Genomic DNA, 16,730 nt, shown 5'->3' with positions numbered 1-16,730 from the left:
AAAAAAAAAAAAAAAAAGAAAGAAAGAAAGAAAGAAAAAAAAAAAAAGAAAGAAAGAAAAGAGGGAGGGAGGGAGGGAGGGGAAAGAAAGGAAAGGAGAGGAGAGGGGAGGGGTAGGGAGCGGTGGGGAGGAGAAGGGAGGGAAAAGAAAGAGAAGAAAGAAAGATTGATTGTTAAACATTTCATCTGTGGTGCTAATTTCTTCCCAGAAAGATGTTGCAAATTATATAGCTTGAAAACTTATATCCCAAACCATGTTTGGAGTGATTTTTTCTTTGGCACAGAAAAAGGTCAGCATTTGGATCTAGATTTGAATTTCAGCCAAATATCTTTCTCAAGTAACTTAACCTCTAAGAGCTCCAATTTACTTATCAACTGAATGACATTAATAACCTTGTATTTACCTGGGTTGGTTGTGGAAAAGACACTGGTTGTTTTAAAAATAGCTAGCACAAAGTCTGGGACATTGTAAGTGTTCAATCAATGCTGGTTCTCTTCTTCCTCTTTGGGAATATGAGGCAACTCATTTTTACTTTTTTGTATGCTCTTTATAGGAATAGACAAATATGCTCTCAAAAACAACAAGTTTTGAATTGAATTATTTACTCTAGCAGTAATTTTACAGTCTTAAATACAAAAGAAGAAAAAGGACAATATAAATCATTTGCTAGGTTATGGACAAAAGAAAGTATGTGGAAACTGACCAAGACTGAATTTGTGAATCAATTGAAATATAAATAAATGACAATAGCTTTATTTTTCCTGCAGGAAGATATACAATATGTTTAAACTTTATAAAGTATATTTTGTATTGTATATCCCTTGTGCAGTAGAAACCCAGCACTTTGTCTATATAAAGTTTCCTATGTATAACTAACAGAATATTGAAAAAATTGGTTATTGTAGTTTATTTTACTATTAAAATGAATTAAGCATAATTAGACCACTTACAAACTGTATCTCACTTAATTCATTCAATGTCCCTGTGAGGATGATTTTACTGTTGTCACTGTTCTCATTATGTAGACATTCATTCAGGGCATTTGTCACTTAGTTAGCAAAGTATATAGGCAGCTTTCAAACCCAGAGCATTCCTACCCCAAACCATGTTCTTTCTCCAGCACCACATTGCCTTTCCTAGGAGTTTTTTTGAGGATCACTGTAATTTGCTCAAGAAGATAAATTTTACAATATTGATGATAAAAGCAAAGCTAGTCCTTTCTTTTATAGTGACTGTCATTCGCCTGTGGTGCCAAGTACCATTCTAATTGAACCGTACCCAATTCCAGAGGGATGCTTATAAGGTGAAAAGGCAAATATTTAACAATGTTTAGGGCTCTGGCCCTGGCTGGTCAGAATAAAAGCAGACCTTAGTTCTGGAGCCCTTAGTTCTGGAGCACTTTGTTGGAGGCCATGATCTGTTTCAGGGGTAAACTGGAAGGTATCCTGTCCTGGTGAAAGTATCCTGTCCTGGTGTAGCTTTCCTGGGAAGGTCAGACCAGTGCATGAGGGACATGAGGCAAGTCAGGGACTCATTTATGAGTTTGCTTTTCCTTTTTTCAGTCATAACTTCACAACCAGTATGACCATACCTTGAGTATCAGCAACTAATCAGCCATAAATAGACTGTCAAAGAGGAATACCTTGGATGGAATTATCAAAATTATAGTTATAGTTCCTTATCAATGGTGAGATTGTACATAACTTTTAGTTTCTTCTTTGCAGTTGTGATTCATTCATTCAACGTATATTTATTGAAAACTTCCTATAGAGCAGGCACTCCTGGACCCCTGTATTTCAAAAGTGAATCAGACAAGGTGCCATTCTAGTTATTTTTGCTGCTGTTTCTACATTTGTCATCAGAAAATGTTCAACAGAATTAAGGGATGTTAAGTGTATCAAATAGTTGAGTGGTAAGATGAAGAGAGGACCTGAGAAAAATTAATCCTGCGTCTAAAAGGTTACATTATATTTTATAAAAATATATGGCAAAAGCTGACAAGTTTTTATTTGCATGGACTCTGATACCACTTCAAGTGACGGACAAGTTAGCTTTAGAGGGACTCTTAATACCAAAGAGTCTGCTGTGGTTGAGATTGTCATGAGAATTCTCACTGGATTTTAATATAATATCAAGCTGTTCCTATGTTGCTTCTTAGTTCTAGATGAATTTTCCGAGGGGAAAAAATCAAGTCTGATTTTAGGAATTGGTGAAGAATTTCAGTACTGAGGGTCCAAATGTTAGCCTTCCCATGTTCTTAGAACCTAGTTATTTGTTGTTTCCTTTTTTTATTTAATATTGTTAGCAGGGAAGAAGGAGGGGAGGAAATTGGAAGTCAGAGAGGGACTACATGTGCTTGGACTAAGAGGAAATTTCACAAGACAAGCGAGTCTTGACAAACCAGTTACACGTGAGCTTGGGTCTCCTACCGTTCAGGCCAAATATTCAGACTCTGTCTCTTCACACATATTTAAGCCTTTTATATTGATTAGCCTGCTTTATACTGACAGAAGGAACTCCATTAATTACATTTTTTGTAAGGTACTAACCAGAAAAAGAAAGCAAGGAGATAGCTTTCTCTAGGCATGGAAATGTAAAGTGTTCCACATTCGTGGCCCTCCCGCTAATTGTAGAACCTGTTTTGTGAGGTTTCTATTTCTACCTCATGTATAGTGATGTTGCAATACTGTGTGGGAAAGGCACATTATGCTCAAGGATGTTGCTGAAAATAAATCTGGGGAATGGAAGAAAGCCTTTAGTGGTACTCGGGTGTTATCTACATTGGCAGTCTCAGAAGTATTGCTCTGATAAACTTTTGTTTCAGCCAGGTCTTCTTTTGAGAAGGTTTTCAATCTTTATCTCTTCTGATGAAAACAATACTTGGAATTCTTTGTGTTGTCCATATTCCGACGTATTAACTTCGTTTGTGTTCAGAACTGACCTCTTTCCCCAGCTCCATCTTCAAGAGCCCCCACCTGCTGAAGTACAGTGAAGCTATTTTTTAAACTTATTAAGTAGTGACAATTTTTCCACATAAAATTGAACTTGAATTCTCAAATTATAAAACAGTTATAGAATGGACTTCTCTGGTAAGGGACTGTCTTTCCACTATCTCCATCGTGCATAATTTGAAAACCTCTGGAATAATGAAAAGAGCACGTGACCAAGAGTTAGAGTTAAAATCACTCGATTCCACTCAATAATTCAGCTCAGTGTAACAGTTATTGAACATGTCAGTGTGCCAAGCACTGCAAATGCTAAGGGAAAAAAGCACTCTAGAAACTTAACTTCAAGTGTAGGAAAAAGCAGATGTAAGAAAAATTGTAGTAAAGCACTGTAGATGCTTTGACAGATTTCTAGACAAGGCCAGTGTTACTTGCCAACCCCTCTGGGCCTTTATTTCTATAAATTTGAAGTAAATAACTTGGAAAAAAACTACGTATAGAATCTAACCTCTTTGAGGGACACCTGTGTGTCTCAGTGTGTTAGGTGTCTGACTCTTGATCTCAGCTCAAGCTGCAATATCAGGGTCATGAGTTCAAGCCTGCCATTGGGCTCCACACTGGGCATGGAGCCTATTTGAAGAAGAAGGAGCAGGAGAAGGAGGGGGGAGGAAGAGGAGAAGAAGAAGAAGAAGAATGTAACCTGTTTGAGATGCATAACTTTATGATTCTGTCACTCTGTGCCATTGACTTTGGATCACAAGGAAAAGCCATTGGAAATGAGCATGAGGAAATAAATGGAAGTTCAAGATGCAGCACATGTATCTTTGAAGTTTAAAGTAGAGAAAAGTATGTCATTATAGTCAGAGACGCAGGAGTAAAAAAATAAATACATTGTATGGTTGCTAAGGAACAGAAGTATGTGGTATCACCTTCAGCTTTTCCATAATATTCCTCCTACCTCCATGACTCATGTGAAAGCTGGCTTTCCCTTGATCACAAAATGTCCTTCTCCAATGGCAGCCTCTTCTCCTACCCCAACCCCAACCCAGTTTCACAGGACCAAGGGGAAGAGTTGATAAACTGTACACAGGAAGCCTTTTTGTACTTCTTATACTTTGTAGGAAATAAAAGTGCTCCAGAATCCATTTCCACAAACAATTAGTGGTAACACTTTGGTAAATATTCTTTTGGGCTTTATGTATATATAACTATCATATATCAGATTCATCCAGTTACTTATCGTACATACACAATATATAAACATCTATACTGTATATACAATATATGCTATAAATTTCTATAAATTCATCTACATCTATATTTATAGTGACACATCCTTCTAAGTGAAATGGCTTTATACATGTTCATTTTTAAGGCATTTTCACTTTTCATTAAGGCAATTCAATATGCTCCCTGTCCTCTTCATCATCTCATGGTCTCTGTCACCCTGCTCATTCTGAGTGATCGTTTCTAAGTCCTTCCACATAGTTCATGCCAAACGTTTCACCACCAATTACAATAAAATGACTTTCACAGCTTATAATATACTTTTTTTAAAGTCACTGATTCATGGAGTCCTTCAAAAATGCCTGTTTCTTCTTGAAATTCCTATTGCCATTCTTCAATCCTGAACTGGATGCCAGCTCAACCCCTTTCCTCATCCTTTTCTATCAGGAAAGGGCTCAGGTTCAGAGAATGCTTCTGGAAGAACAAAATCACCAAACTGAGACATTAAAGCATTTAGCCTCTCCAGCTCACATTTCTGTCATTTGGAGCCTACTCTTCAGTCTAGGGGGCAAAATGTGAGCCAGTGGGACAAATCTTGCTGATCACTCAGGGCAGTGTGGTGGTTTATTTGATTATGTTTTATTGGAGTTTGAATGTGTTTAAATGGACAGAGCACTTAGTAGTCTAGAGTTAAGGCTCAGCCTTTCTTACTGTATTTATATTGGGCCACACGTCTATCTACCTACCTGAGATGACCCTGAGGCCACTTCCACTGGGTGCTTCTGCTTTGCCCTTTTTCTCAGGTCTTGGCATAGGTCAAACACTTTCTTCTTTCCAGGGCTACTTGATATATTTGTGTCAGGATACTGTGCAAGCCTCCTTCTTTTTTTTTTAAGATTTTATTTATTTATTTGACAGGCAGAGATCACAAGTAGGCAAAGAGGAAGGTGGAAAGGATGGGGAAGCAGGCTCCCCACTGTGCAGAGAGCCTGATGCGGGGCTCAATCCCAGGACCCTGGGATCATGACCTGAGCCGAAGGCAGAGGCTTTAACCCACTGAGCCACCCAGGCACCCCAAGCCACCCAGGCGCCCCCTGTGCAAGCCTCCTTCATGCTCAGCCGACACTTCAAAATCTAGTCTAATCGCCCGAGTTCATACTTTGGGTTTGCCACTCCCCAGAAACTGGTGGTGTAGTGAGATATGGTCTTCCCAGCCTCCCACTTCCTTTTCAAGCCCTCACTGCAAGCTCAGAGCCTCCTGCTGTAAACCTGGGGGAAACGACTGGCTTGTCGTAATGATCAAGCCCCTGATATTGTTAATCACTAGGTATTTTAAAAATTACTTACTTTCTAAAATCTGGCCTTTGAGGAATAATTTACATACGGTGAAATCTACAGATTCTAGGTGTCTTTTGATCATCTTTGAAAATGAAGGGGACGCTTGGGTGGCTTACTCGGTTCAAGTCTGCCTTCAGCTTAGGTCATGATCTCAGGGTCCTGATAGAGTTTTGCATCTGGCTCCTTGCTCAGTGAGGAGCCTGCTTCTCCCTCTCCCTCTGCCTGCTGCTCCCTCTGTTTGCTCTCTCTCTCTTTCTCTCTGTCAAATAAATAAATTAAATCTTTGGAAAAAAAAAAAGAAAATGACATAAATTTATATAGTCACTTCTCCTGTTAAAATATGGAATATTTTCATCATCTCTGTTGGTTTCCTCATTCCACTTGCCAGTCATCAAAGCCCAGAAGCAATGACTATTCTAATTTTCAAAGTTAACTACTTTTATTATTAATTTTGTTTTTATTAAATTTACTAGGGTTTAGTTAAGTGGTACTTTCCGTCCTTCTTTGGTGTTTGGCATACTGATAAATCAATTTTTTTTTTCTTTTTAGAGGGGAAGAGTGGTGGATAGGGGCAGAGGGAGAGGGAGACAGAGAATTCCAAGCAGGCTCCAAGCTCAGCACAAAACCCAATACAGGGCTCTATCTCACAACCCTGAGATCATGACCTGATTGGAAATCAAGAGTCAGTCACCTAACTGACTAAGCCACCCAGGCACCCCGGCATACTGATAAATTACTCTACATGCCCTCTTTCTAATTAAAACTTCCTTAGAGAATATTGATTCACTTGAGAGCTTAAATGATCTGGGAATAAAGTAAATATATCTTAAACTGAGAATGGATTTTTAACCAAAGCGTAGTTTATTATTGATATTCAAAGTAAAAACATTTGTGGAAGTTAAAATTATACCAAAGCTAGTTTTCAGGCTCACACAAGCAAGATTACCTTTATTTCTTAGATTTTCTAGGAGCCGCTTCTAGACAAAGTTTATGTCGGAAAGATAAATTAAGAAATGACTATGTGACACATTTCAACTTTAAACCTTGACTGAGATCAGTGATAATTAGAATTTTGTTGCATATTCTGTGTCATGTACTGAATGAAAGACTTTAAGTCCCAGGCTTATAATTACTGCATGTTATAGTTGCTTATATGACACAATGCTTTTTTTTTTTCTTCAGTTTTCTTTTCATAATAAATTATTTCTCTGTGTATCTCCCATATACTTTCTCTATATCCCACTTATTTTTTAAGTTCTAGATCTCCCTCTTGGTAACAATGATTATGATCAACTATTTTTATAGCAGATCCAGTATTTGGAAAACCTCATTTGTCTTCCTTTCATGGAGCTTGGCTATTTTGATTCTTCTAGCCTTATCTACTCTCTTTAAACTTTATATAAAATCAGTAGATAGCATGTAGAGTAGGCCTGAGGAAAAAATAATCTTAAAAATATGAAGACTGTATGGACAATAACTAGCAAGAGTTTCAGTCCTGACTCTGCCATTTATTGACTATATGATCTTGGACACAATAATTTTATACCTTTGTTTCAAAAATCTGATGATAGTAATACCTGCCGTATTTACTTGTGTTATGAAAGTAACAAAATTAAACCATGTGTAAGAAAGCACTTGTACATTTTGAAGTGTGACAACAATGTAAGATAATGTGATCATGAACATTATATTTTCTAACCAATATCAGGGCTGATTTCTAATTATAAAGAAAAAAAAAAAAACACAACCTTAGAATCCTCTTCCCCTGGCATTCTTTTACTTGGAAGGCTAGAGGAGAATAAACACAAACTGGGAAGAATACCTCACTCCTTTACACTGTATTGTTTGTGATGGTGGTGTTTTTCCAAAAGCATGTGTTTCTATGTTTGTGCTATAATTCTGTCTTCATTATAACTCTCACTGCAATGTAAGTTAACTTTATTTAGATGACTGTGTCTGTCTACTAAATTAGGAGATCCCGGAGGTTGGAGTGCCTTGCCCAAAATAAGAAAACAGCAAATGGATGGATGGATGGATGGATGGATGGATGGATGGTTACATGGATGAATGATATCACAGTTTTTAAGAATGCACCTATGAGGTCTTAATGATGTTTGCAAAGTCTTGAATGCTGAGGTGAAGCCCACTTACTAGAAAGCAAGCAATCTTTCTCTCAGCTGTTTACACAGAAAATCCAGTTAATGATTCAGCCATTTCTTTACTTTTTCCACTGAGTCCTCTAGTCTATGCTAAATTCATCTAGAATATTCATCCAAGAGTATCTTCTCTGGTCTTTTTCTCTTCTTCTCCTTCCACCATGGTAATCTTGTGCTTTTCCCCTCTCTCTCCCACCCCATTGCTCTCTGGATCCTGGAGGAGTAGCATCTAGTCCTTATTGTCATTCCTGGCTGGAGAAGCCACTTTTTTTTTAAGGTCTTTTATGTGATTCTGAAGTAGCATATACAAAACAAAAGGGATGATGTATATTTAGCTCACTAATATTGACCTTCTATTATAACATCACTTTCATGGGCCAGGCTAGCAAAGGCCTATGCTTATTTAATCCACTGAAAAAATTACTCTCTAGGGTTCATGCAGATAGCAGTACTCAGAGACAGGGAAGATAGGATGAGGGAAAAACAAAAGTCCAATTGTATAAATTTAATACAAATTTAATTTAATAATTTAATAATATGGCAGAAATGCATTAATCCCAGAAAGAAAAGTAATGATGAAAGAATGCAATGTGGTTGGGCAATGAATAATGTTGATGATGATAATGATGATGATGATATTATTATCTATAGCTACAGTCTTCTTGGAGTTTTGGAAAAGGAGAAGAAGTACACTGACCTATACTTGGGACCTTATTGAATGGGAAGAAGAGGAGGTAAGATGTTAGGAAACCAGGAGACAGGGAAACTGGAATAACATGTGGTGCAGGAAGTTATTCACTGTCCTTAACATCCAAGCTGAAAGGAACTAAACACCATTAGGTTTTCCTTTGATGTTTTTTACTCCCAAGATTTCTTATTTCATGAAGTTAAGAAAGATCATTGATGAGGTAATGTCATTTTTTTCAAAGCACTTTCACAATGTTTCCCTAAAATTACATTAGTGGAAAATTGTGTTAATAAACTATAGTTTAGGGTTTATTTGGAAAATAATTTGCATTTTATTTTTTAAAAGTTACTTCTTTTCCAACACTTACTATAAAAGTAGGTCAAAATGCAGGAGTTTTGTTCCAGCTATTGGATATATGCATTTTTTTAATTTATGACTTTGATAGGTAGTAAATTTGGTTTCTCTTATAGGAAACACTTCGTCCCCAATTTGAAGCCAAGTATTACAAGATGGAGAGAGTGAATCCCATCAGTGGAAAACCTGAGCCACATCAGCCTTCCTCAGACAAAATCAGTCGTCTTCTTGTCTCTATCTCAGGAATATTCTTCATGGTAAAGTACAACCATCAATATCAGAATGTTGTGGGATCCCACATTTAGAAGGAAATTCTAAGATACCAACTCATTTTGTGAGCCTCAGGGTCAAACCATATCCAGTTCAGTACGTTTAATACATACCATTAAACAAAATTAAAATCACAGCAAGTCAAGGAGTGATTACAAAGAGAGTTTGGGCATATCTTTAAATAAAACACTCTTTGAAAGAAACAAAGACCATCTAAAATAAAATGGAAATTATATGAGTTGTCCTGATTAATTAAAACTAAGAATTCCACTTGAAAGTTGAAATTTGAACAGTATCTTACAACATGTATTTTGACTGTAATGTAACTGAAGGAAAAAAACTTAAAGGAAAAAATTGAATTTTTGTATCCTTTCTTGGAAAAGCAAATTCCTTTAGCTCTTCGGGCAGCGGGGAGGCAGGGGCAGTATCTTGGTCTGTGGTATTGCTTCTGCTTTGTCAATTATGCAAAATACGGATGTCTTCTCCTGTCTCCCATATTGTAGATTTCTTTGGTGATCACTGCAGTGTTTGCTGTTGTGGTGTATCGCCTGGTTGTCATGGAACAGTTTGCATCATTCAAGTGGAATTTCATCAAACAACACTGGCAGTTTGCAACATCGGCTGCTGCTGTCTGTATCAATTTTGTAATCATTATGGCCCTGAATCTTGTAAGTGTTTACAGTTTTCAAAAGGTTAAAAGGCATGGGTAGGGGAGAGGTCTATGTTTCCTTCATGCTTCAGTTGTATTTTACAGGAAGCCAAAATGAGTCCCACCCACGTTTCCATCAATGGCAACTCAGTTTAGCAGAAAAAAATTAATCTATGTGGTTTGGATGATGGGTTGTTTTTTTTTTAATTAAAATCAATAACAGTTGTATTGTCTTCCTTGTCCTTTGAGTTTATAATCTTGATGAGCAAACCTTTCCATTCATTGAGTATCTAGTGTGTGCTGGAAAAAGTGCTATGCTCTTTTCATTCAAATAAAACATCTTTTGGTTCAAAAAACTGAACCTCAGTGGAGAATCTGTTACAAAAGTATAGGAAAATCTGTTTGAAATTGAAGGCTCGTTATTTCCAAGGCCTCACTTGAAATAGAAAATAGACAGCTACTCCATGTTTCTTTCTCTGGGTCTAAACAATTTTCTCGTTCCTCCCTCCTTTCCTTCCTTCCTTCCTTCCTTCCTACCTTCCTTCCTTCCTTCCTTCCTCAGTATTTTCTGTTTGCATATCTGCTCTGTTCTATTAGGAAATGTCTATCTTTGCTTAACTATGACCTGTCTTCTTTCATGCTGTGGTATTGCAAAGATTTTGTTATCTCCTTTGGTTCTAACTATGTGACCATGTTGGTTTCTATAGCCTATTTAACTGAGATCATCCAGTATTTCAATGTACTAATTTTTCAGAGCCAACATCTGATTGGTTCAACATCACCTACACTGATTGACTTGTGAACTCTATGGCTGAGAGGGCATTATTGTATCTACCTTGGCCCACATCTTCAGCAAGGTCTATGGGTAGGGTCCTATTCTCTGAAGACAGGAGGCATTGATTGGCACACTTAGGGTAATAATCTCTTTAATTAATTTAATTAATCTCTTTAATTCTTCCAACAAGGCCAGCATGCTCTCTATTATGTAAATAAGGAAATGAATCTGGAGAGCTTAAATAACTTTCCCTAGATGAGACATATACTAAGTGTTAGTGCAGGCATATTTACATCATGAGATAATGTCTGAAGATAGATGAGCAATAGACAAATAATGTTGTTTATATTATGTAAAGTAGTGTGCATTGAGTCTATATGTGGGTGAACACTGATGTTACATGTTTAGCCTCGAGAGGGCTAGGACCATCTAAAATAATCAGAAAACTGAAAAGTCACTGTGATAAATAAGTTTTGATGCAAGGATGGCAGTTAATATCTCCTACTGGAGTCTGCTTTCTTCAGATTCCTTTTTGCTTTGTGGAAGGAAATTACTGCTTACAGTATCTCCAAATAAACCACACAATATCTTGAATTTATGTCCTTGACTCACAGATTAAAGTAAATGATAAACATTGAAAGAATACAATATGGGATGGAACAGCATGGCTGGTCGTGTGTGAAAGGTACTATAGGTTGCACATTACATAAAGTCACCACATTGTGGTGTATTACACATACCACATTTTACACACACCACATTGATAGGGGAGCCATTCACAGAACAGACGTTGTAGATTTTTATATTTATGGTTATACTCTTATGGTAGATAGTGAAAGATATTGTTTCTAACAAAATCAATTGTTTTTTTTTATTTAATTTTTTTCAGTGTTCCAAGATTCATTGTTTATGCACCACACCCAGCACTCCATGCAACACGTGCCCTCCTTATTGTTTTTGACAATTTTTCTGTAAACAGAGATTATTGGGGTTGGCTTCATTTTCTGAGGAAAAGAGCCTAAATACTTGATGTGTTTATTTCTAGGTAACACTAGCAATCAACTGGTCTGATCTTAAATTGACTCCATTTCTTATCTATAGTAGGCTGGTTGACATAAAAATGACTGGTCATAGTCCTGCTATCTAGGATCTTATAGTCTAGTGGGAACATAGGACACAATGAAGAATGAATGCATCATAGTTGAAGCACAAAAGGCTCTGAGTAAAATGGGGGGAAAAAATACTGCTCAGGCTCTCATCACTTTGTGGTGCCTGTTGCTCAAATTGGTGTCCTGATAAAAAGCAGTAGACATTAGACACGGGCAAACCAAAGATTTGCACATGATCTGTGGGATCCTGGCCAGACCCTGTAACATCCTTGAGTTTTGATTTTTTGATCTTTCATGTGAAGGTGATAAAAATAATGCATAGGGGTGTTGAAAGATTAAATGAGATCCTCTAGCAAATAAATGGTGCCCAATAAATGTTAACCTTTTTCTATTTGGTTCTCTTTAATATTTTAAAATTTTATTTCTCTTTAAAAGTCTCTATACCCTCCTATTCTCTTTCTTGCAAAATACTAATATTTTGTTTACTTTTTCCCTTTCTCTTCATCTTTAAATCATAGAGTTTATTTATTAATCTTCAGTCCAAGTTATAGAAATGCCAGTGATCTTTTTTTGGTCTTTCTGAATTTATTTATAATTTTTTCATTCTTTTTTAAAATTGTTACCTATTGCCCATTCATAAATTTTTAAATACTCAAGAGTTGTCTGTAGAAAAAGAATCACATCTAAGGTGTTGTATTATGTCTTTTGATCAAATTTATGTCTAAAATATAAGAAGATTTAAAATATTTAATTAGTTCATGTGAAAATTATACCACTGTGCTAATTTTCAGTAGTCTTACTTTTTTTTTTTTTAATTTTTAATGGCATTTCTTTATTTTTAAAAAGTGGATGTTTTGTATTTTGTTGTTACTAGGTATTTTTTTTTTAATTTCTTTTCAGCGTAACAGTATTCATTGTTTTTGCACCACACCCAGTGCTCCATGCAATCCGTGCCCTCTCTAGTACCCACCACCTGGTTCCTCCAACCTCCCACCCCCCGCCCCTTCAAAATCCTCAGATTGTTTTTCAGAGTCCATAGTCTCTCATGGTTCACCTCCCCTTCTGATTTCCCCCAACTCCCTTCTCCTAACTTCCCATGTCCTCCATGCTATTTGTTATGTTCCACAAATAAGTGAAACCATATGATAATTGACTTTCTCTGCTTGACTTATTTCACTCAGCATAATCTCTTCCAGTCCTGTCCACATTGCTACAAAAAGTTGGGTATTCATCCTTTCTGATGAAGGCATAATACTCCATGGTGTATATGGACCACATCTTCCTTATCCATTCGTCTGTTGAAGGGCATCTTGGTTCTCTCCACAGTTTGGCAACCATGGCCATTGCTGCTATAAACATTGGGGTACAGATGGCCTTTCTTTTCACTACATCTGTATCTTTGGGGTAAATACCCAGTAGTGCAATTGCAGGGTCATAGGGAAGCTCTATTTTTAATTTCTTGAGGAATCTCCACACTGTTTTCCCAAAGTGGCTGCACCAACTTGCATTCCCACCAACAGTGTAAGAGGCTTCCCCTTTCTCCACATGCTCTCCAACACATGTTGTTTCCTGTCTTGCTAATTTTGGCCATTCTAACTGGTGTAAGGTGGTAACTCAACGTGGTTTTAATTTGAATCTCCCTGATGGCTAGTGATGATGAACATTTTTTCATGTGTCTCTTACTTGTTTTTTTAAATGTATTTTTTCTTTCTGAAATATACTATTGTTATCTTTTTTAGTTTTGCATTATAAAATCAATACATTTTTTATTATATAAAGTACTGACAATATGAAGACATTAAAAATATTAAGAAAAGTCACTGTTTTCTACCCAAAAATGCCACTTATGTCCCTTCCTATCATAAACTAATTGTACCCATTGGAGGTAATCAATGTTAATGGTTTCATGTCTATTTATTCCCCTCACCATCAATTATTAGTGTCTTCAAAAGAGTACCCTGTGTTCCTGGTTTTGACAATTTGTTCCAAAGACCTTCTGATCTTCAAAAACATCTTAAGTGAGTTAGGAACTGACCTAATATTTTTGAAGATGGAAAGTATTTCATAGGGGAAATGAAGAAGCCAAATGTGTTTCAATTAACTTTTTCTTGGGAAGGCAAGCATGACAACTCTGGGAACAGAACCTCCAGCTCCAGGAGTCAATCCTTGGTTCCTATCCAGGGAAATAGCTATCTTTTTTTCATGTAAGCTGAAGAACTTGTCATGATCAGAACCTGTAATTAAATAAAATAGGAGCTTTCACCTTCATACATTTTCCTTATCAAAGTTTCTTTTTATTTTCACTGATAGTTCAAAAAATTGAAATTTGGCTGAAGTCTCCCTTGGTGTACCAGACTCCAATTTCATATTATTCCAATTGTTTCTTAATCACCAGTCCCTTAAACTCACTCTGCCTCATTTCCAACCCCCGCCCTCATTACTACCCCTTTCCTAGAATCACAGTAAACCCATATTCGCGCAGTCTTCTCTCTCATAAGCTTCCTCTCATTAAGTCTGTATAATTAGAGGCTCAATATATTCCTTCTTCCAAAGTACTGCTTTTTACAGATAGCAAAGGCTGAACTAGATGGAGTGAATCTCCTAATTGTAGAAATAAGACCTCTGGAGGCAGATGAGGATAGTATTATTTTTGTCATAAAAACAATCTTTTGAGGTCCTCAAAATCCCACTAGCTCTACTTAATTCAATACAAGAGCCCATGTAACTGCCTAGTCCTATAATTCATCCGTTGTTCCTTATAGAACATAAGACTGACTATCTTTTCTCTAATTATTTATTTATTTATACTTGTTGGGAATTTTGACATAAAGATTTAGAGATTGTTGGAAGTAGAATCAACCACAAAATCTCTCCTTTGCTCCTGCAACTAATTTAGGAAAAAATTTTTAAATGGATTTTAGTATAAAGGAAGTGAACTATACAGCCAACTCAACAAATGTGAAAAGAATGTTCTATTCCTCAGATCTTATCAGTGTAAAACCTTAATGCCCTTCTGAATTTATGTATTCCCTTCCTATCCAGGATGTTAACACATGTCACAGATTATCAAACAGCCCACCTGATTTACCTGAACCCACAGGATTAATTTAAGGTCATAATCAGATAAACATAGATTAAAACCATTAACATCAAAATGCTAACTCTTTAAAAAAATTATACCACCAAAATGATTGACCTGGAATACCAAATGCTACCTCTTGTTATTTTCAGACCAACACTAAATATGCAGCACATAAAAATGTGCTTTTTGTTTCTTAATAGCTAGACTTTGTGATCTCTGTGCTACCATATTCTCTAAATGAGGGTTTGGCCTCAGTCAAAATAGGCTATTAATCTAATGTGCTTTTCAGCTGTAATCCATATAGGCATGGCAAAATAGTTTCAATTAGTCAAACACTTTTTTTATCAGGAACTTTAAATATTTAAAGTACACAGCCAGAAATTTAAAGTCATTCATTCATTTCTTTTGTCTCTTTCATCACATCAGTGATTGTTGTGAATTTTGCTTCTGTAACATCTCTCTTAGCTATTCCCTACTCATCATTCTCACTTCTCCTTCCTTAGTTCAGCTACTTGTCATTTCTAGCTTGCACCTTTTCAGTAACCTTCTAACTGGTGAGTCTTCCTGTCTTTTTCAACTCTTCTCACCTCCCTTGTACACTGATCTTAGAAGGATCTCTCTGGGGCACCTAGGTGGCTCTGTGGATTAAGCATCCAACTCTTGATTTAGGCTCAGGTCATGATTTCAGGGTCCTGAGATCAAGCCTCTCGTTGAACCCCACACTCAGGGGGAGTCTGCTTGAGAGTCTCTCCCTCTCCCTTCACCTCTCCCACTCATGCTCGCTATCTCTCTCTCTCTCGCTCTCTCTCTAATAAATAAATCTTTAAAAAAAAAAGAAGAAGAAAGATCTTTCTAAATCACAGATTTGATCATTTTATTTTGTACTTGAAAGTGCTTAGTGGGTTCCCATTGCCTCTGGTATAAATTCTAAATTCATTAACAAGGCATGGAGGCCTCCCATTATTTAAAGCCAGTTTTCCTTTCTTGTATTGTTTAAGTTGGATGCCCTCCCTCCCTCTCACACTCTGCACTCCAGCCTACAAGGTCCCTCTCGCCCATGGCCCTGTCTCCGTTCACAGTGCTCCCTCTATTTGCCTTCTTTCCTTTTATCTCCTTGGAGGCTGTTTCTTTATCTTCGGAAATTCCAGTAAAGGATCACTTGCTCCATGAAGGTTTTTCTCGATCCCATATGTAGAATTGAATAATCTCCTCTTTGTGTTTATTCTTCTCACAAGGTGCTTGGACATGCCTAGTCTCCCTCCTTATCGGACTGCCCTAATGGAATTAAACACTCCTTCTTGTGAATGCTCTTCTGTTTACTGTGCTTAGGCATGCCTTGTCTCCTGCTCTTAGGGTGTAAGCCCCTGACAGTGGGGCCTCCTCACTTTTATGTAGCCAGGTCTTTGCCTAGGCCTAAAAGACATTTAGAATATATTTTTCAAATAAATTTTAAATATTTCATTCCCCAAATTTCCTAGCGTCTTGAACATTATTCACATTGGAAAGAGCTTAGCCTCTTGAATAATTGTTCAAAATTATTTTTGTAGCTGGAATTCTATTTTCAGTGTCTTTCACATTTTCAGCACTTGTGATTTCCAAACTAATAATTAAAGAACATGCATCCTCTAAGCTTTCAAAACAAATGGATCATGGCATCCCTCAATAAATGTTCAATGTGGGATAAAAATAAGGATAAAAATAATGAAAATTGGATTATAAGTCCATCTTACAGATCATGAAAGTAACTTAGATTGTTTCCTGTTCTTGCTATGCTTCAAATCACCTGGAATACTTGAAAAACTAGAGAGCCCTGAGTCCCATTCAGAATTTCCTCTGTGGAGCTGGGAAATCTGTATATAAAACAAAACATTCAAAAATAATCTCCCAGTGATTCTGATCCTGTCAGCCCCTAACATAGCACTAGGAAATCACTGATTTAAGAGATGTGAGGTAATTTTGATACACAGCCAAGATCAGAAACTGCATTTTCAAAGATAAATTGCAAGTAATTTAACAAGATTAAAACCTCAATTTATTTTTTAACACCTCTTATCAGACATATAACTAAAAATCTACAGAATTTGAAAAGCCAGAATTTGAAACCAGGAATTACTCTTTACTAATCCCATCTTTTTTT

The 16,730-nt window shown here is 36.7% G+C and overlaps 1 protein-coding gene across 3 annotated transcripts in view; it reads left to right on the top strand.

Annotated features, from left to right (window-relative positions):
• Positions 1-16,730, top strand: part of LOC111149717 (anoctamin 3) — a 445,297-nt gene that overhangs the window by 395,731 nt on the left and 32,836 nt on the right. For all 3 annotated transcript variants that reach the window (XM_022506952.1, XM_022506953.1, XM_022506954.1), the window contains 3 exons: positions 8,318-8,400; positions 8,825-8,965; positions 9,482-9,646. In XM_022506952.1, coding sequence (XP_022362660.1) covers positions 8,318-8,400; positions 8,825-8,965; positions 9,482-9,646 — 389 coding nt within the window. The remainder of the gene's footprint in view (positions 1-8,317; positions 8,401-8,824; positions 8,966-9,481; positions 9,647-16,730) is intronic.

The sequence above is a fragment of the Enhydra lutris genome, unplaced genomic scaffold (assembly GCF_002288905.1).
Source record: "Enhydra lutris kenyoni isolate GAN:26980312 unplaced genomic scaffold, ASM228890v2 scaffoldscaffold22, whole genome shotgun sequence".
In the NCBI taxonomy this organism is placed as follows: domain Eukaryota; kingdom Metazoa; phylum Chordata; class Mammalia; order Carnivora; family Mustelidae; genus Enhydra; species Enhydra lutris.
The sequence above is the reverse complement of the archived record's forward strand: the minus strand, read 5'-3'. Positions and strand labels throughout refer to the sequence as shown.